General features: G+C 41.2%; 1 protein-coding gene across 1 annotated transcript in view; it reads right to left on the bottom strand.

Moving 5' to 3' along the window:
- The window catches only part of PTEN (phosphatase and tensin homolog), a 48,309-nt gene extending 27,428 nt beyond the window's left edge, over positions 1-20,881 (bottom strand). The window contains exons 1-2 of the mRNA XM_014966640.1: positions 20,589-20,881; positions 3,267-3,351 (exon numbers count right to left, since the gene is read on the bottom strand). Of these exons, the coding sequence (XP_014822126.1) occupies positions 3,267-3,351; positions 20,589-20,667 (164 nt within the window). The 5' untranslated portion in view covers positions 20,668-20,881. The remainder of the gene's footprint in view (positions 1-3,266; positions 3,352-20,588) is intronic.
- Between the last annotated feature and the right edge of the window lie 17 nt (positions 20,882-20,898).

The raw sequence follows: 20,898 nt of genomic DNA, 5'->3' as shown, positions 1-20,898 counted from the left end.
TCAGAGCACCAAACTGCAAACATGATTCATCAAAATTGCCATGATTATATATGATGTGTCACCTGGCAATGTTCAAGAAGAAATAACATACAAATGTTTACACTTGACATCATCAACAGTGTGTATCTGCACATCAGCCAGAAGGAATTTAATTAGCCATGACAGAACATGCTGTTCAAACTGAAAAGAAACACTAGCTGCTAATATCCTGGAAAGCTCAAGCAAAAACAAGCTCTGTATCAGTCATAATATTCCAGAAGAACCTAGGGGAACTCTGTGGTCAAACCAACGCGTTAAAATAAGAACAGATGTGAATGCTACTTGTGCCGGATTGAGTGTGAGATTCCAGTTTCATCAGCAAAAATATTTCATGACTCCCACTGACACGTCTGCTGGCAGGCTTTAGGAGATTAAGGAAGATGGTGGACATGGCAATTTGTTCAGGAGACGTCCCCCATTCATTTAAAACATTCTGGAGAGCAAGGAGAGCTGACTCTGCTTCTGCCAGTAATATCCACAGCCTCAAGAAGCATCAGGCACAGGAGACAGACAGCAGTCCAGGCCACACTTCCCATACAGTATCAGCACTATATTTGTCAGGATACCAGCTATTCAGAAAAAGCCCACTGGCATATCCTGGCTCACTACCAATTGCTCTGGAGCTCAAACACATTCAATTCCTGCACAAAAAGCTCTTGGGAAAAAAAAAAAAAATCTACAATGAAGAGACAACAGGAGCAGCTGAGGACCTGCAGACTGCAACAGGCAGAATGCTGCATGGTTACATTTTGTTATTATTGTTTAAAAATAAGGGGCAACAAATATAACAGTACTTTAGCATCCAATTCCCTACAGCCACATAATTCATACCTCTCCATATCTTAATTTGGTTGATTATTCTTTTAGGCGATCACTACTCCTTTTGATCAGAGTGTTTACGGACAACTTAATAATTACACAGACATTCCCTTTCAAGAGTCTAATTTGCACAAAACTACATACTAACCAATAAAACCTTTTCCGCTTCATACAGAAGCAACTGAAATCAATGTTGTGAATGGAAGAAGGCCTCCAAAGACTACTGTGTATTATTATTTATTTGGATTACTCCTATGTTATTTACTCCAACTCCATCCTTTTCCCCTATCCTACAACTTCTGAAGGTGGAGTCCATCAAGGACCACATATTTCACACAGCAGATGCAATGCCCACATCAACTTATTAAATGGTGGCTCTGATTGCTGATAAAGAAAGATGAATAAATAGCTTGAGTTTGTGGGACAGCAAAAGTGTTTTCTTGAATGCAAGCTGTGTGCAATGATATGATCAGAAAACACAGCTTCATGCTTCTGTTAACAAATCTAGCAGAGACATACAGACTCTGCAAGGGTATTTACAGATTGCTATGCTGAACCTCACTGATGGGACCAGCTTGGGAAAAGGGACTTCTCACTACCATGCACTAGAACACAGTCACTTCTGCAAGCCTGGTCACCCCACTCGTGGACAGCAAGCTTCACTGCAATGGTCAGCTACGCTAAAACTGAACCCCTTGAACTCATCGGAAGCTAACTGGAGCTGTGCAGAAAAGTTGCTGCCTCCAAATGACTGATTCTCAGTTGAGGGTTACAATTCTTCCCAGTGTGGGAACCAAGGAGAGGTCTCAATTCATTTCTGTATAAACCTGGAAGCAAATGATTGCCAGTGAAATTTCTGTGGCATTTCAAACCTGGGAGCAGGCCTCCTTGCCCAGATCACAGAATGGCAGGGGTTGGAAGGGACCCTCAGAGGTCATCTAGTCCAACCTCCTGCCAAAGCAGGGTCACCCAGAGCAGGTTGCACAGGAATGCATCCAGGCGGGTTTCCAGAACAGGAGACTCCACCACCTCTTTGGGCAGCCTCTTCCAGGGCTCTGGCACCTTCAACATAAAGGAGTTTTTCTGCATGTTGAGATGGAACTTTCTGGGTTCTAGTTTGTGCCCGTTGCCCCTTGTCCTGTCACTGGGCATCACTGAAAAGAGGCTGACCCCATCTTATTGACACCCACCCTTTAGATATCTATAAGTATTGACAAGGTCCCCTCACAGTCTTCTCTTCTCCAGGCTAAACAGACCCAGGTCTCTCAGCCTTTCCTCATCAGAGACGCGCTCGACCTTCATCCCTGCAGCCTTGTAGCCCTCCGCTGGACTCTGTCCTGTAGTTCCTTGTCTTTCTTGAACTGGGGAGCCCAGAACTGGACACAGTGCTCCAGATACACCTACTGCATAACCATGCCCCTTACTGCATTATCCCTCCATTCCCAAACATCAAGTCTCTTGGAGAGCTACTGAACTTATGACCTCAAATGCCCAAGATCTCAAAAGCATCACACATGACTTAAAAAAAAATATAATCAAATTTAGGATCCTGACACCACTAATATTTGGCAGCTTCTGCCAAGTATTTAGTTTTAATGCAAGTTCTCACATTACGTTCTCCATTTACAAATTACAATGGTCCTAAAACACCAAGAACACCTTCCACATTTGTATCCAGCAGTTCAGAATAGATAACTATTTGATGTTAAAAATGACAACCTGTAGGGGTTTTTTTGTTTTTGTTTTTTTGGGGGGTGTGTGTTTTGTTGTTTAGGGGTTTTTTTTGTTAGTTTTGTTTTGGTTTTTTTGTTGTTTTGTGTTTTTTGGTTTTTTGGTTTTTTGTTGTTTTTTTTTTTTAACAAAATGTGCTATAAAGCATCACCAGCAATAACAAATTTTAGCTGATTCTTCTCCTCATCCACAATTACTGAACACAGCCAGATGTAAAAGCTTTTAGACAAAGTCACCTGTATTTACTAATTTAAATCAAAATTAACTTATCAAGCACTTTATTTATCGACTGAAGAAAGGATATGGGCAAACATATTCTGAAATGCTACCTGAGGAAACTCAAAACCGTGAACAAAGGCTTGGACTGACATCTTTCTAAGTGCAGAGAACCTCCTTTTACTCCAGCACAATTCACTGGAGTCAATTTTCATAGTAAAAAGCAGATCTCATGTATTTGAGATCAACCCAGAACAACAGTCTGGCCTAAAATTCTTGAAAATATCTATTTTATTGTCTCCAACATTTTTCAGGAAAGTTAAGGCAACATTGAAGAGATGCAAAAACTTTGCCATTTCTGTAAGTCACAACATCCATCCATTCCTCAGCACAACATAATTGAGTGCAGAAAAGGATACTTAGGATTTACAAGAGTAAGTTAAGGAAAAGTCAAGCCTTACCTTACGACATCATCAATGTTGTTCCGGTATACTCCTTCAAGCCTCTCCGCAGGAAAACCCATAGCAATTATGTTTGGATAAATATCTGAATATTTAAGTTATGGAAATATCTGTAAAGCAGGTAAAATTTCTACAATAGCATTAAGTGGACATTAATCAAATATTTAACTGTACCTAAGTCAGAGCAACAACTCCAACCAACTCCCATATAGGAACAATTCAGCTTCATACAGGCAGTAATAAGGGGTCTCTTCTAAAAATTAAAAATGAAAAAAAGGTTTGGGCAGGAAAAAAAACACCACAAAACAGGAAGGAAACTTTTGAAAACACATTACTTTGACCACAGTCACTATTAAGGAAATCTCCTTACATCTCAAATAGGTAACTTATTATTAAAACTTATTAGAAGTCCAAGCTGTTAAGCAGCTGATGGTTAACATCCATTAGGAAGGCAATCCACTAAAAAAGCAGAGACAAGTAATCCACTTCTATCATCCATCATCTCACTGGAATCACATAGATGCTACATGCTGGTCTCTCTCTACAACTTTGAGTGGCATATAAAATCCAACAGGAAACTACTAAAATAGTCTTGTGTGACTAAACCACAAGGTGTTCCAAATTAAAACCCGTGCTCAAGTCCCCACTGATCCCCAAACAGGTATAGCCACACAAAAGAACAAAACCCAAAAAGCACATTTTAGGCATGCAAGCCCTTGCAAGGCTATGTAAACAATAATGTTTATGTCACTTCCCATGATTTCTATGTAACAGACCACTATAGCAGCTGCTAAGGTAGCTCTGACTGCCTAAATGTAAGATACTGCAATAGATGAGAATGTACCTATTTGAAACAAATTATAGTTCTTGATTTTGAAAAAAAAAAACCACCCATCAATCCTGTACTTCTGGAAAAATAGTAATTTCTTATTCTGAACTACCTGTAACTCATTTGCCAAAAACAACATGAGATAAACAATTTAGGAAAAGTACCTCTTAGAAAAAACAAATTAGCATTAAGGAAAAGGGCCAAATAAGAAAACAGTAAGTTTACATCTAGAGACGATGTAGTAAAGAATTCATAAGAAAGTGCTAGAAAATTACTGGCACTTTTTTTCCTGGTGGCATAATGATATATGGATTCAAATTTTTATATATATTTTTTTTTTTAAACAGAACTCAAGAAAATATTTCCACATTTTAAACATTAGTAGAAATGATAATGTAATGAAGAAGCTTCATGGAAGAGCAAAACAGAAATGAAACTAGCAGCTCAAAACCAGACCATACCCTACCACATTAACATACTCTTCAAACTAATTTTAGACCAAGTAAGAACAAAGCATGGTATGTTTTAAGTTGGCTCTCCTTTAAACAAGAGGGCTGACACAGGTGATTTCCAGAGGTCCCTTTCAACCTAAATTATTCCATAACTGTAAGTATCATTTTTATTTTCATGGTTAAAATATAATAAAGCTCCAAGGAGTAATCATCAGAATGGAGAACAGTGCAGCAGCTTCCAAGATAATAATATTAGAGTTAATAATAGAGTTAGAGAATAGAGAATTCTAGAGAATAATAGAGTTACTTGTACACAAAGAAAGGCCTGAAGTAGGATAAGAATTACTTTATTCCATCCTTGCAGATGGTTGAGCACTCATAGGGAAAAGCATGGACCAAGTTCTGCATTCACACAATTAACTATAACACTTAAGAAAATTAAGAACTGAATACGCTGAAATATTTTTTTCTACTCTCAAAAAAAAAAAGAATTAGCATGTACTATGTTGTAATCTAAGTATTAATAGACATTGGTCTGCTTGGACTATTCGATGATTTATGCAGACGGTAAGAAAAATATGAAATCCACACAAATAGCTGTACCTGCCTTAAATATAGACACTGAAAGGGGTTAACATCTGGTTTCCAATTTATTCTGTACTTGCCCAAACCCTAGAAAAAGCTTATCTTGGGGAAAAAAAACCCCAAACAAACCAAAACCCAAACACTAAGTTGCTTAACTTCCACAACTGTAGATACTATCAAAGCACATAAATCTTAACCTTTGAACTTCACTCTGAACACATTTTACTCCACAAGCAGTCCACACCTCTTTGTTAAATTAACAAAAGGCTCTATCTAATTATCAATGTATTTACTATTTTATCAGTTACTACTTGCCATAAGCAGAAGAAACTGGCTGTAGGTCACATACACTTGCTCTGTGCCTATTAGCAGCAAGTGACCTGACTTTCAGCCAACACACCCCATCACTCCCTCCTGATTTCACCCCGATTTCTATCTCCTGCCAGTTCTAGCATTTATATTGAAAAACACCTCCTTTTGCGTCCTGTTCTGAGCAGCAGGGCTATAGAAATTCCCATAGCAAAATAATCTAGTATATTGGCATGCTTTCCACAGCACTTCTCTGTAGAAGACAAGCATTCATGCTAGCAACAGGGGTAAAATAAATTCATTTTGACACACCACATCAAAACAAAACTCAGTTTCAACTATAGTAGCACCCATGAGGCAGATGCCCAAACTTCAGCAAATTACCATGAAGCTTGCTCAAATTTCTGTTCACAATTGTGAGCTTTACTACACATTTTTTTCACACGTTTCAGCCTGCAGTTTATGTTCAGATGCTTTTCTTTTGCTGCTGGCTTTTTCTCTCCAAGAGGCTAAGAAACAAGGTACTTTCCAGGATTCCCAGCTGGTGCAAGATGGCAGTGAAGCAGGTAGACACCCCAAGCAAAGGGAAGAGAACATCTTAACAGCAGCATTTCCAGTTTCCAGGATCCCAGACGCATCCAAACACCAAAGCCTCAAAACATGCAGGCAGAGAGAAATATACAGTTCAAAAATAACTGGATTTCCAAAAGATTTCCAAAATCACATGCTCTTGGAAAGTTCCCGTGTTTCATGGGACCCCTCTCCCCTCCCTCACTCCTCGAGGGGCGACACACGAGCAGTACACACAGCTCATGCGCGTTTCTTCTTTTAAACAGGAGCAAGCCAGCAGAACTGAATGCTTAAGATGAACCCTGCATCAACACAGGTGCATTTTTAAAGCCAGAGCTGGGAGTGCAGAAGGTGTTCCATGATATGCCAGTAAGTAAAGAAAATGGAAAAAGACTCAAATGGAGGAAGAGGGGGAGAGTATGAACCAATTTACTGATGCTGACTCAGTACAAGTGTTGCAGGCTCTAGGGTTTACAGCCTGACAGCACAAAAACTGAAGTGTTGCCGAAAAATAAATATCCAACAGTGAGCCTGGTGGGGGAGGGCTGTTTTTAGAAAAATTTCATTATTTTTTTTAAACAGGTAAGCCAATTTCTTCCCCCACTGAAATATTAGCATCCCGAAGTACTTTACTTATCTCAAAGTATTAGACCAGAACGCAATTCACAAGCCACTGCTCACCCTTCTGTCTGCAACAGAGCTGGCACTAAAGGCCACTGGCTGCAGTGAGCAAAGGACAACCCCCCATGGCACACGTGGGAGGCTGCCACCTCCACCTGCACCCAACGAAAGCAAGCGATAGCTGTGACAAACACATTCACACTGCCGGGGAAGACCATTTCATATCTTTTTAATACATGCTTCTGACAAGCATGTTGCACTGAAACTCTCATTGGTTCAAGCAACTGCAGAATGCCTTTTGCTTTGAGGAACAAACATGGAAATGCTGTTGCTGTTTGCACAGATGATCTAAATCTTTGAGCAGAAATAGCAGTTTCATCACTTAATTGACAAAGCTGTCATAAAAACCAAGCTCTTCCACCCTTTCCTCTCCTGTGGAAAAGATGCCTCAGGATCTGCAGCAAGAGAAGGGGATGGCTGGTACTGCAACAATACTGGCTTGCTTTTTTCCTGATGCTGGGGAAGGGGGAGAGTATGAACCAATTTACTGATGCTGACTCAGTACAAGTGTTGCAGGCTCTAGGGTTTACAGCCTGACAGCACAAAAACTGAAGTGTTGCCGAAAAATAAATATCCAACAGTGAGCCTGGTGGGGGAGGGCTGTTTTTAGAAAAATTTCATTATTTTTTTTAAACAGGTAAGCCAATTTCTTCCCCCACTGAAATATTAGCATCCCGAAGTACTTTACTTATCTCAAAGTATTAGACCAGAACGCAATTCACAAGCCACTGCTCACCCTTCTGTCTGCAACAGAGCTGGCACTAAAGGCCACTGGCTGCAGTGAGCAAAGGACAACCCCCCATGGCACACGTGGGAGGCTGCCACCTCCACCTGCACCCAACGAAAGCAAGCGATAGCTGTGACAAACACATTCACACTGCCGGGGAAGACCATTTCATATCTTTTTAATACATGCTTCTGACAAGCATGTTGCACTGAAACTCTCATTGGTTCAAGCAACTGCAGAATGCCTTTTGCTTTGAGGAACAAACATGGAAATGCTGTTGCTGTTTGCACAGATGATCTAAATCTTTGAGCAGAAATAGCAGTTTCATCACTTAATTGACAAAGCTGTCATAAAAACCAAGCTCTTCCACCCTTTCCTCTCCTGTGGAAAAGATGCCTCAGGATCTGCAGCAAGAGAAGGGGATGGCTGGTACTGCAACAATACTGGCTTGCTTTTTTCCTGATGCTGGGGAATGATGAGGGGCCTGGAGCATCTGCCTTACCAGGAGAGGCTGAGGGACTTGGGTCTTTGTAGTCTGGAGAAGAGAAGGCTGAGGGGGGATCTGATCAATGCTTATAAATACTTAAAGGGTGGGTGTCAGGAGAATGGGGCCAGTCTTTTTCCAGCGGTGCCCAGGGACAGGACAGAGGAAATGGGCACAAACTTGAACGTAAGAAGTTCCACCTAAACATGAGGAACTTTCTGTGAGGGTGGCAGAGCCCTGGCAGAGGCTGCCCAGAGAGGTGGTGGAGTCTCCTGCTCTGGAGACATTCCAGACCACCTGGACAAGTCCCTGTGGGACCTGCTCTGGGTGGACCTGCTCTGGCAGGGGGTTGGACTAGATGATCTCCAGAGGTCCCTTCCAACCCCATATGATTCTGTGAATGAAACAGTCCTCCTCAGGGACATTCTCTGATCACTGCACAGAAGGGTATAGAGCCGAGCCAGTTACGGGAGCAACCATTCGCTCAGCATCACCTTCAGCAAGTTCTTCTACCACCAGCCAGGCTCAATGGTTCAGAGACACTGGTTGTCACACCACAGTTAATTTAACATTGACTTCCACAGCTGAAATTAAGATATTCGCTACCAAGAGATTTCTTACAAAGGAGCTTGGAAGCTGGGCTTACATTCAAAGCAAGAATTCTGAGTCATCATGAAATGGGTAATGATACTGACAATTTTAGAAATCTGGAAGAACTGATAATTTAAAACATGCAACAAGTTCATTATCAATTCCAAGCTTTGTTTTTTTTAGACAGACAAATGAAAATGGATAAAGCCTCAGCCACTTATTGAGGAAGTTCTACAATATATGCAAAACAAAGTTAACCGAACTGCTGTAACTACCAAAATTTGAAGTGGGCTTTCAAAAAAAAAAAAAAAACAAAAAAAAACCACAAACACATTTTGCCAAAGTAGCTCTTTCCTAGGAAACCCATTCCTAGAGATGGTTTCAACAGTTTTTAAAGCACTCAATTCCTTTCCTTGTAAAAGTGGAGGCTGGGATTTTAGTTAGCACCCATAATAAAAAAAAAATACACGAGACAGATTCTTGATAACGAAACAGCGAAACACTAAAATGCCACCCTCTACTCAAGTTCATACTACTTACTAACTACAGAACTTCAGCTTTCAAATGAACAAGGACAACACTAAGCTATACCCAAAGAACATTAAAATGAAAACACCTAATAATTTGCTCACCACAAGGAAATAGTGATTCTTCATCACTACTGAAGATGCACCAAAGCAAGAAATCCGTATGCCACTTCATAAACACCTTTGCTCTAATGCTGTTCATAGATTTAACAAAACACTGTTCTTAAAGCCTGAAATCATTCCCACATGCTAGCGACGATAGTCTTTTCAGTTGCTATGAAAAAAATTCTGTATCATTATGCAAATCAGCAGTTATAATCACTTTCAAAAATAGCTGTCTATATAGTCACATTATGCTAAGACCAAACTAAAGAATATGCAGTATACATTTTAAATTTTATACACACACATATATCAAGAAGCAAATGAATTGTGTTGGTCCTATAACTGACTTTGCTCACAAATTCAGCTTTTTTTCCTAATAATGGAATGTGTCCAAAAAAGCATACCAAAATATTTGCCAATTCTTAAGTTTTTAAACAGCCACAAGAAAGTTGCAAAAATAGACAGCTACAGCCTTTCCTGCAATGATCAACATTCTCAATTAACATCTCGAGCATGAGTCATTAGAATTTCTAAGTAATTTCATTAAGTCCTATTTCAAACAAAGTATTTAATCCCTTATCCTTTCTCCGCTCATGAAGGCGGCTATAACAGGAAAAAAAAAAAGCAAATGACCTAATATTCCTATTTTATTAGCATGTTAGAGCATGCAGTGCATAAGAATTTACAAATAGCTTTACTTTTTAAACCCACCATTGATGACAGATTTTAAATCAAAATGCAAATATAAAACAACTTTAAAACTATTAGCCCTTTATAACCAAAGGCTTCAGGAAGCCCTGACTTCCCTAGCCCTGACCAGGCACCAGACTTCACCTTTCTTTAAAAAGGAAATTTAAAACAAGCCAAGTGTTCCTGACACTGTGAATGACGTTCACTGTTCAAGTCATGCTTTGGAGCTAAAAACTTACTGCAAAACGTGAACCCTGACACTTGCACATAAAAGGGCAACAGTCCATTTTTCCCAACCCTCATTTTCCAGCTTCCAAATATGAATCTTATTTAACAAAGAACAGATTTAAACTGGTACATCTATGGCCTGAAGAAAAGCTTCACAACTGTTATGAATGCAAATTTTTATTTCCAGTTCAGACAAGCAAGGCGTGCACTTGCTTTAATCCACTCCTGAAGACCCCATTCGTCATTTGCACCCCAGCTGCCCTCAGTCGTGCTCCTCTGTGTGTCACCCATCACCCTCCCGGCTGCAGAGGGCCACAGCACAAAGGGAGCCAGCCTCCCGAACTGCCAACTGCTAAGTCCCATTTAATAGCAACACTGAAAAGCAGAGGAACAACGTGATTTTCAAGTCTCCAAAAGTTGCTTTGTCATCTCAATTTGTTTGCAATTTTCAGTAACTCCAACTTCAGTAACCACGCAACATGGTCTAGCAGTACATCTGGCCCTACCAGCTATGCAATGTCAGCATGCTAACCTCAAGCCCTTTAACTCCAGCTTTAAAAAGTTCATATAGCAAAGGCAACAAAAAAAAAAAAAAAGGACTGTTCTTGCTGTTCAAAAGCTTGACAGCCTGAAGCTAAAGGGGGAGTGTTATGAGAAGTGTCCACACTCCATCCTCAGATTTAAGAGTCCTGACAAATGGCCAAGCTCGTACTAGTGCCATTTTCTTGACAGTATCCATACGAAAAAAAAAAAGAACATAGGAAAATATGCCAAGCAAAATCTAGAAAAGTTTCGTAGCATCAATACTGTTTAGCCTGTACACCTGCGTGACTTTTTTTTAAAAGGTGGCATTTTCATTAACCAGTATGAAACAAAAAAATAAGTCTACTATTTTTCTATGACTCTAGAGAAGCAGGAAGTGTAGAGGAAATGAACAGGAAGAAAGTTCTTCAAAGCAAAGGAGGATTCCTTGTAGCCAGCCAGCTGCACTTGCCAACTCTACCATCTGTGTCTTAAAGAACAAGAAAAGAGACCAACTCAGATGTGGCCGACAGAAACATTTTATGATTCAGAATAAATGCATTTGACCCCTTAATGCTCAAGATTTCAACAAAAACCCTCTTTTTCTTAATTCTTTTAATATTTCAGCTTAAATGCAGCAACCTAGACAAGGAACAACAGAACTGCAGCTCTGTTGTATCTGGAAGGCAAACCTGTCCAGATGAGGTCATGGGGCTAACAAGTCTGGCGGGGAACTCAAATTCCCCACAGTGTGAAGAAGTAAATCAGAAGATGCTTGAAAATGATACTGCCAGGTTGTCTCAGGAACCAGCTATGCCCCCAACTCACTTCCACCCCATAGCAGTGCTTTTGGACATGCTTACTACATCGCACTTGGGAAGTATTCCCAGAGGAAGTCTCTCTCCCGACCTCTGCAAGGTGTAGGAAATGTGTCCTGGAGCTCTCAGCCAGCCAGAGGCTTTGCTGAGCAAATAATATGGTCAAGAAGATTGGGGGGGGGGGGGGGGGGGGGACACCAAAACAAACACACAATCCTTTTTTTTTTTTTGCAAAATACGGTTATCAACCTCAAACCTCACAGCATAAATACAAAAAAAACAGTAACAGAGAAGCACGAAAGACAATTATATCTACTCTACAGAAGAGCTCGCTCTGACAAAGTCTGAAAAAAAGATGCCTTAAACTTTCATTTAAAAATGGTCTGGAATCACAAATAAAGACAGGAAAGCACACAGTAAAGGAAACACGAGCTTGTTGTCAAAAGCAGCAAATGACTCTACAATAGCTGATGATGCTACAGCACACCAAAAAAAGCTACCCTTCCCATTAAGAAAAAGCCAAGAGCAAACAGAAGTGCAACAAACAACGCAGAGGCACACTATATTACTCAGATGAAATTTGACAGAAGGAACACTTCAGGCGAGGAGTTGAAGATTGGGCCTTCACCCCCCACCCAACTTCAAGTCCAGGTCTACTGCACTGAACAAAAGCCCTACAACCCTAACAAGTTTCTAGAGGTGAAAATCTGCAGAGATGAAAAAAAGGGACCTCTGCACGTTTTCTGTTTACACTTTGAAAGAAGCCACTTCCCATCTTATACCTACCCTGGCATCCCAAACAGCTGCAGCAACACACAGCCACCCCGTGGCCAAGAGCTGTGCCAGTGGCAAAGGACAACAGGGCATGAATGGAAATGGGCACAAACTTGAATGTAAGAAGTTCCACCTAAACATGAGGAGAAACTTCTTTCCTATGAGAGTGGCAGAGCCCTGGAAGAGGCTGCCCAGGGAGGTGGTGGAGTCTCCTGCTCTGGAGACATTCAAACCCTGCCTGGACATGTTCCTGTGGGACCTGCTCTGGGTGGACCTGCTTTGGCAGGGGGTTGGACTAGATGATCTCCAGAGGTCCCTTCCAACCCCACAGCATTCTATGTGATTCTTAAAAAAGGCTAAGCAGCTGCCCTCAAGGAAACGCATCTGCCAAGTGGATCTCCTCAGTAGGAGGCGACCTATATGAGCAGCTTGACCTTCACATCTCAGTTTGAGATTTCCAAAGTGACAAATATTTTAACCCACGAACCAAATTCAACATGAACTCTTTCAAGGCAGACTACGGGACCTCCCTGGTGCGTGTTCTGAGAGCACTACCACACTTTGCAGGATCTCCTTTAAAGAAGCACCAATGTGTACTTAAGCATACCCTAACCTCAGACACCCACAGAAAAAATACAAGAATTTTATTCAGTAAAAAGAAGTCAGCACAGAGAGTCACTACTTTGATATTTACTGACAGGAAGTGAAAAATGGCTCAGTCTCAACTTTCTGCAACTCTGAAACAACATCCAAAACTTCCAGAGACAAGGGAATTTAAAATAGCTATCGTTTTAGAGCTAGCTATATGCTACACTAAAAAGCTCTGCGGAACAAAAGCTTTTTAGCTACAAAACCTAGCGTTTGTGTGAATTTATCAAGCCTTAATTTGGGGGTAGGAAGGGTAGTGATCCAAGAGAAGATAAAGGTAAGCAGCAAAACAAGACATAAGGCCATCCTAATAAACTGTTTCTGAACAAATGAGCCCCAAATAGGTAATATTTAATTTCATTCTAATGAGATCTAGCGTTTTTCCTCCTCTTAAATGTTAGTACAAAAAAAGGACATTACTTCCCTAACTCACCCACACAAGAAATTAAAGAATAGAAAATACATAACTACTTCAATTCTAGCCCAATATACATCCAGGCAATGCAATGAATTAAGCAGATGCCTCTAAGAAAATTAATCATGCAATTAAAAGCTATTATACTACAGCTCCACAAAGGCAGAATTAAGTTTATAAAGACATTTCTTAAGCACTTCACTACAAAAAACTGGATATTAAGCAGTTTTTATGCACTGCTGCACATTGGGGCTGTGAAGCTGGGACTTCATCTTTAAAGGGAACAATGCCAGCTTTTGCAACAGTAATCATCCCAAACGCAGAGCAGTTGAGTTTAATTTTTTTAGCTGCACAGTCAATTACCACTTGAATCACAGAGCCCACTACTTTAGCTACATTGCCTAAAAATCATTAAGATTACCTAGATTTATGCAGCATGATACATGGCCTAATTGCACGATTATTTACTTCCATTCTACAAAACTTTTTTATTTTTTTCAGGGCCTCATAGGCAAGACAGTAAATGAGGCAGATTACGATAGGAGCAAAGAGGATGTTAGCTTGAATTAGAAACTGAAACAAGGATTTCTTTACAATCTGGGACTAAGATACAGTCAAAAAACTAACAGCAATCTCTGAACCCAAAGTAAAGTCAACCACCCACAAGGCACTCATGTTCCAGAAAAAGATCTTGCTCCATGGGGCCACTTATGAATGTTCCCATATTTTCAAATAAATTCTCTTCTTACAGTCTGGCAACCACCACCCCAGTAACTCACACGAATACACAAATGTGCACAACTTTAATCCCAAAAATCTTCACAGGATTGCCAATTAAAATGAGCCCACAGTTACCCTAGTATTTAAGGTGAGGCATCAGGCATATCCAGCAATCACTACTCACAACTCCAGGCTATATCCCATCCACCCCCCTGAAAAAGTTATGCAATAATTAACCTCCAATATCCACCCTATGTTAGGCAGAGTAAATGAATACAAATCACGTGTAGCTCCGAGCTCCAGATTACTTGCTGGGTACTTGAACTAGAAAGGAGGTAGGCTTTTTAAAAGGGAGTTAGTTATGACTAATGACAGCAACTTTGGTCTGTAATGTAATTAAGGGATTTGACAGCTCAACTGCCAATTCCCTCCCTTTTCTTCCAGTTTGTCAGAACACAACCATTGTCCCTTAAATCATTATACAAGAACCATTTTCTTGTTTAAACACGCTATAGGGGAAGACTCTAGGCGTATAATTTGTCAGCTTATGCAGTATTAATGTGGCAACAACATTAATCCATTAAAAATATAATTTCATTTAAGAAACTATTTAGAGATTCACAACTCATAAAAGCAACTTGGTAGACAAGTACTTGATAAATAAAATTTCAGCTTTGCAGTTATTACATTCTGAAGTTCAGTTTTGTTGTGGCTTTGTTTTTTAGCACGGGGGTTTTAGCACTACGTGTTAATAAAACACATTCTTTCATCATATTATTACTAAACAAATTATATTGATTACTTCCACAACAAAGAGGATTTAGGTGTCCAAATCATCCTACAAGTCAAAAAATGGAAAATGCAAGTCCCCTGTCTTCTGGAAGAAAATTCTGTACTCCTATACACAGTGTTTTAACATATCATTTAGCAAATACCAGCTTTCTCTACAGCAGTCACTGTACTTCAAAACCTTTTAGTAATTAAAAAAAGTTCTCAGATTAGATGGATTAAGTGTAGCACTGGACAGCACAGGAAAAACACATTTTTGTCCCAAAGAAATCTGCTGATCGTCAGCCTAGCAGCCATCAAGAGCCAACTAATCTTTCCGCATATATTATACTGTGGTAATAATAGCCACTTCAAGTATTGCATAAACTCCACACTCAAGGCTATAGCCTTTCCCTAAATACGCTGTAACCATCTCACAAAGTCGGTGGATGTCACATGTAATTAGCTAGAGGACAGAAAAGCCTTCCTGACTAGCACAAGTCCCTAGAAAGATGCACTTTCAAAATTCATCAAACTTCTTCAAGACTCAAGTTGAACCCAGTGCTAATGCATGGCCAACCGATTACACCAAGAGCTACACCAAGAGCTTAACAGGTGGAATTTTCAGAAGTCCTCAATATTGACCTAACTGTCCTCACCAAAGTCACTGACCAGCCTCAACAAAGATAATTTCTCAAGGGCCTCAAGTGCTAACATCTCACCAGTAAGAGATAATGAAGATGAACTTGGAACTTCCCTTGAAATGCTCAAAGCCAGTACCAGTCCTAGGAAAGCTTGCACTTTATTCAGCATTACCATCTAACAGCAAAGCTTCGGATGTTCTGAAAATCACACACGCTTACCTAAGCCTACAAACAGATTTCAATGAAGACTAGCTTCTGAAAGGTCACTGTATAGGAAAATTCTACGAAGTGCCCCTGTTAGCTGTGCTAGTTTCTTCCCCCACCTTGAAAAGAACATACAGCCACCACTTCAACAGTAGAGCTACGTGAAACCAAGAAAGACTTTGCAGCTTTTGTCAATTTAAAAGTGTGCACAGGCAGTTATTTTTTAACTTTGTGTTTAGCTTGTGCAAACAGTCCCCAGCAACACTGCACGTTGATTAAAAATCTCTGATGATGCAAGATCAACTAGCTCACTAGGAAGCTTGCACTACGTTTAAGCAAGCACAAAAAGATGAGCTGTAATTTTGTCAAGCATCTTTTAAGTCCCTTTCTGAGCAACTGCAGTCAAAAAGCAGGGCGGAAAGGGGCTGGGGTGACTTTGAATGGATACAGCAAGGGTTGCACAACAGAGCGTTTGCTGGGGTTTTGCGCGTAGGCCCCAGCTGTCAAACAAGGCCACCCACAAATATGCACGTATTACAGCAATATGTCAAAGGGGTTTGGGGCTTTTTTGGATTCTAAGGAAAAGTAAGCACGACCCTAATCCCAGAAGAGAAAATGCATGAACACACATCTATCACCACCTTGCCTTCTCCACCTGGACAACTCAAAAAATTTTTATCCTTGGTAAGTGCCCAAAAACTAATGTTCCCAGCATCAAATACATCCTAAAGCAAGCAGGTAATCAAATCGAACTCAGAGAAGTTTACTCTGACAGTTCGCTGCTGTCTATTCAAACAGACTTCTTAGATTAATTCAGAGCAAAACTGGCACTAATCTTCTTGTCCAAAACCCAAGATCATCCCAGGCTCCAGAAGCAAAACGAGTCTGTCAGGCTCTTAACAGTGCTAACTAACACGGTTTACTCTGGAACAAAGAAATACTTTTCCACCAATAAAATGTGTTGCCAGTTTGTTTCTTCTAGTTTCTTCTAAACTCTTACCAGCCCTTACTGTGCTTGTGTGCAAGAAAAACTTGTTACAAAACATCTAACAAACTTCAATTTAAAATGAAACCAAATATTTTTAAATGAATGGCATTTCCAACTCAGGCTCTATTTTTAAATGTGGTATGTATCTTATGCCACTAATTCTTTTTTTTTCCTGGAAGCTGAGCGATTTTGAGTGAAGTCACATAATTTAAAATTTCATTAAAAATGCAAAGAGCTTTAGGACTACAAATAGCATAAAGCAGTTTGATATTCTAAGAAGCTTCCACTCGCAATTTTAGCATTCTCTGCCTTTCATTATATGAGACAAACTACATGTGAGACTTGAAATAAACTGCACTCACCATCTAATCTTTATTGAATATTGCTTCAGTTTATATGACTACGTAGGTCAGGAACTATACACATGCTTCAATTACGTATCAAGGTAGGCATGCTCTACCCTGTGCCCAGGCTAGACGGCCATTTTCATGCATAACAGAAGGCCTGGAAATACAAGACAAAGTTTAACCAAAGTTATAATGGCCACGAGAAGCAGTTAAACGATTTTTTCCACTTTACTCTCAAATAGTTAAAACACTTGCTAAACTCAATTTCACATGGACCTCTTAAGACATAGGCAATCAATGCAATGTGCAAGACTTGCATGCAAGCATCCTCTCTTTGCTGTTCCCTGAAATAAAATGGCCAACAACCAATCTGCACAATTTCAGAAATACCAAAGATTATAGTGCCTCAGAAAATTGTATCATAAAGAAATGCAGCCATCTTAGAAGAAAGTAATTAATCCAAACTTTCCTTCACACCCATTTATAAGAAAAGGTATCCAGTAATACAGAAATAGAATAGAAACCCAATTAAATGGAGAATAAATACAATATCTGAAATAAAGTATTAAAAAGCTGATTTAATGTCTCCACATCTAAAATCCTTTCCTCTTCTAATTTCAAAATATTTTTTCCAAGAGGTGCATAAAAAGATTCTTCAGAGAGAAAAGAACATCTGATTAGAGAAAAAGTAATGTCAATATGTTTTTTGAAGACACTCGTTTCATAATTAGCGCATAGGACTATTCTCATATTGTGTACATAAAACTACCGATTTTGAGAAGTGACCATTTCCCTTTCCCAAAATCCTACATTATGCACACAAGAAGAATTCTTAACCAGCTTGTCAGGAACTGAGAGTCCCCAAGCATGATGTACTGTACCGTAAGTACATCAGCGACAGTTTTAAAATTATTTGACACAGCCCAACAGAGAAAACAAAGAGGTCCTGGAAGTGGCCTTTGGCACTCCAGAATGAATGCTTTTGGGCACTCAGGTGTTCCTTGCAACGTCTTGGGATAATCAGCCATAATCCAAATATAAAGACTGCAAGTCTTCGTCCACGTGGAACGAGACACAAACCCTCCCTCAAAGACGGGTAGAAGACAGACCACAGAATATAGGCTGGAGATCAGGCACCTCACCTGGATTCACTGTAGATTCATTTTATTCTCCACCTCCTGAAGTCTAGGTAGTAATCACCAGATACTGAGTATTTTGGAGTCACCACCATTGAACTACTGGTACAGAAATATTTACTGGAGGAGGAATTCACACCTCCACTTCCCATATCCTGGTGAAACGCCCAAAACACTGGGCTGTCAAACTCATGTCAGTCTTTCCTCTTTTAGCTTGGCAGAAGCACCTACCCTGAAACGACCAGTAATCTGTAACAGAGGACGCTCCTATAGATATGGGTGCACAGGGAAGCAAAGCTAACCAACAGCAGAAATGCAGATGGTATCTTGTTTCGGTCTGAAAATTTTAAGCTCTGGCACATTGTGAGAAGTACCTTTGAGAACTTAAAACCCCAATCCTCCTACCATGCACCACATGCCTTCCCGAACAGCTCACTTAGGTTTCAAGTCTTCCTTCTTCATTTAACATCACATGGTTGGAGAGCTAACTCCCAACTTGGTTCTCTGTCTGTGTGTAAGGTTATTTTCCAGCTACCAGGTATGGTAAGTCTTCATTCATTAACTGTCTGTTCAAAGCTGTGCAGCTATACAAAAAAAAAAAAAAGCTTCTTCCAAAGATATTTTTGCAATCGTGGGGAAAAAAACCACCTTTTCTATAAATTTCATTACATAATTGCAGCCAAGTACTCCTTTTAGAAAAACTAGCCTAAGCTAGTTTTCAGTGTTCAGTGGCCTATTTCTAATGCAAAATTCTAAGAATAAAATTAATGAGACAAAAAAGTAAAAAATAAGCAATAAACTCCATTTGACATATCATTAGCAACCTGAAGCATGAGAATCCAGGCTCAACATTCAATAATTTTCTTGCCGGGAGCAGACTACTAGTTAAAAAGATCTGTTTGCATGAAAAAAAAACCTCTCCCTACCCATGCCACGTTTGGGCAAAGATCTCTGAAACACTGAACTCGTCAACTGGGAAGCCAAAACCTCATCATTTTGCCGCCACTTTTTTCACAACCCTAAAGTTGCCAGCAAATCAATCACTCAGAGAATCAAAAAAAATATCTAACTCAGACTTCTGCTGTTAAGTCAGCAGTAAGTGCTGCACTGGCCTATGTCAGCGTTACAGCGGCCTTAGTCATAGGTCAACGAAACAACCAAGAGCAAACATATAAAATAGAATTTTAGGCCTGCATTTTTAATACCACTATGAACAGAATGCAGGAATTACCTACTAGAGCTGCTGCTTTTTAACTAAAAGCTCAGCAGCCACATGCTCAAGTCAAGAACCTCTTAGATCATTTTAAAGCCATCAAAGTTTTAGGCCTAGGGTCAGTGCAACAGTATGAGCTCTACACTAGTTAGAGCTATGTTATCAGTTTTGATCCTGCCCAAGAACTGGATTTATTTTTAGCACTCACTATGACACAAGTGTAATGGCTCCAAAACCCAATATATTTCACCACAATCCTGCTGCAGTACAGAAAGGACTCTCTGTATACGGTTAACTCCAGCTCTGAACACTGCTGTCAAAATTCGTTTTTCCTAGGTCAGCTCCAACTATTAAGCGAGGTTTTTGCTCCAAAACCTCTCAAAACCAGTAACAATCTTTCTCCACCACAGCACAGCCCCTACGTACAATTAACTCTGCAAGGCATTTGAAGCTAAACATCTGCCTGCTGCCGCTACAGTACATCTGTTCCAAAGTCCACCAAAACTATATGCTAGCAATGCTTCTCTATGGCTTGACTCATTAGTTGTAATTGCATACTAATTACATATTCCAGAATTACAATCCTCCTCGATGAAACCCAATGTGTTCTTGTTTGTAACACATCTCCATGTTGACTGGAGCTGAGGTCACGCCAAAGCACAGTTCACCCATCGCATTAGGAAAAGAGGTTTTCTTTTTTAGCTTGGAAGAAGCGATTGCCACATCTCCTCATTGAGACCCTTGCAGCATCACACAGCAGCTAAGCACGAGTCCTGCCTTACTGAATGGATGAAAACCAGGGCAGAGCACACAGACTTCACCTCTCCTGCCACACAGAGCAGTGACCCCGGCAGAGTGAGAGGCCTGCCACCATTATATTTACAATCCAAGATGAGTTATTATATTTTTAAAAATATTAAGAAATAAATAAAAGGACGTGAGTCATGGCAGGGCAGGCGTATTTGCCACAGGAGCCAAAAAATCAATACAGCCAGAGCTAAGGGGCAGCCCCTGCGTTGCTCCGGAGCATCCCGGGCTGGGGAAGGGGGGTGGTGGCAGCGGGCAGGCCGGCTGCGATCGCCCAAGGAGGGCTCCCGTTAATCCTCGCCATCACAGAGCTCCCGTTAATCCCAGCCCCCGGCTCGGCAGCCGGCCCCCACAAAAGGAGGCCGAAGCGGCAAGGGGAGGCCTCGGCGGCGGCCCGGGCCAGCCCCCGTTGGCAGCCGCCGGCCTCCCGGGCGGAGCGGCAGCGGGCAGGGCGTTAGGTAAGCGCCGGGCCGGTCTGATGCAATAGCTGTACGTGCAACGCCCGGTGCCGGGCCCCGTCGCCGGCGGGAGGATGGATACAGGTCAGGTCCAGGTCGAAGCCATCCTCCTGGTATCGCCTTTTGTTCCTGCTGACGATCTCTTTGATGATGGCGGTCATGTCTGGCAGCCGGGGGCCGCTCCGGGACAGCGCGCAGGGGCCGTGCAGCGGCGGGGCGCTGGGCCGGGAGGCGGCGGCGGGCCCTCGGCCGTCGGGCGGCCCCGGGAGCGGGGCCTGCTGCACCAGCGGCTCAGCCCCAGGCGGGCACGCCTCCCCCCGCGGCGGCGGCGGCGGCTCCCGGTGGTGGCGGCGGCGGCTGCCCCCTCCTCCTCCTCCTCCGAGCAGGGCGGG

The sequence above is a fragment of the Calidris pugnax genome, unplaced genomic scaffold (assembly GCF_001431845.1).
Source record: "Calidris pugnax isolate Ruff unplaced genomic scaffold, ASM143184v1 scaffold53, whole genome shotgun sequence".
Lineage (NCBI taxonomy): Eukaryota > Metazoa > Chordata > Aves > Charadriiformes > Scolopacidae > Calidris > Calidris pugnax.
Note: the sequence above shows the minus strand (reverse complement) of the source record. Positions and strands in the feature narration are given on the sequence as shown.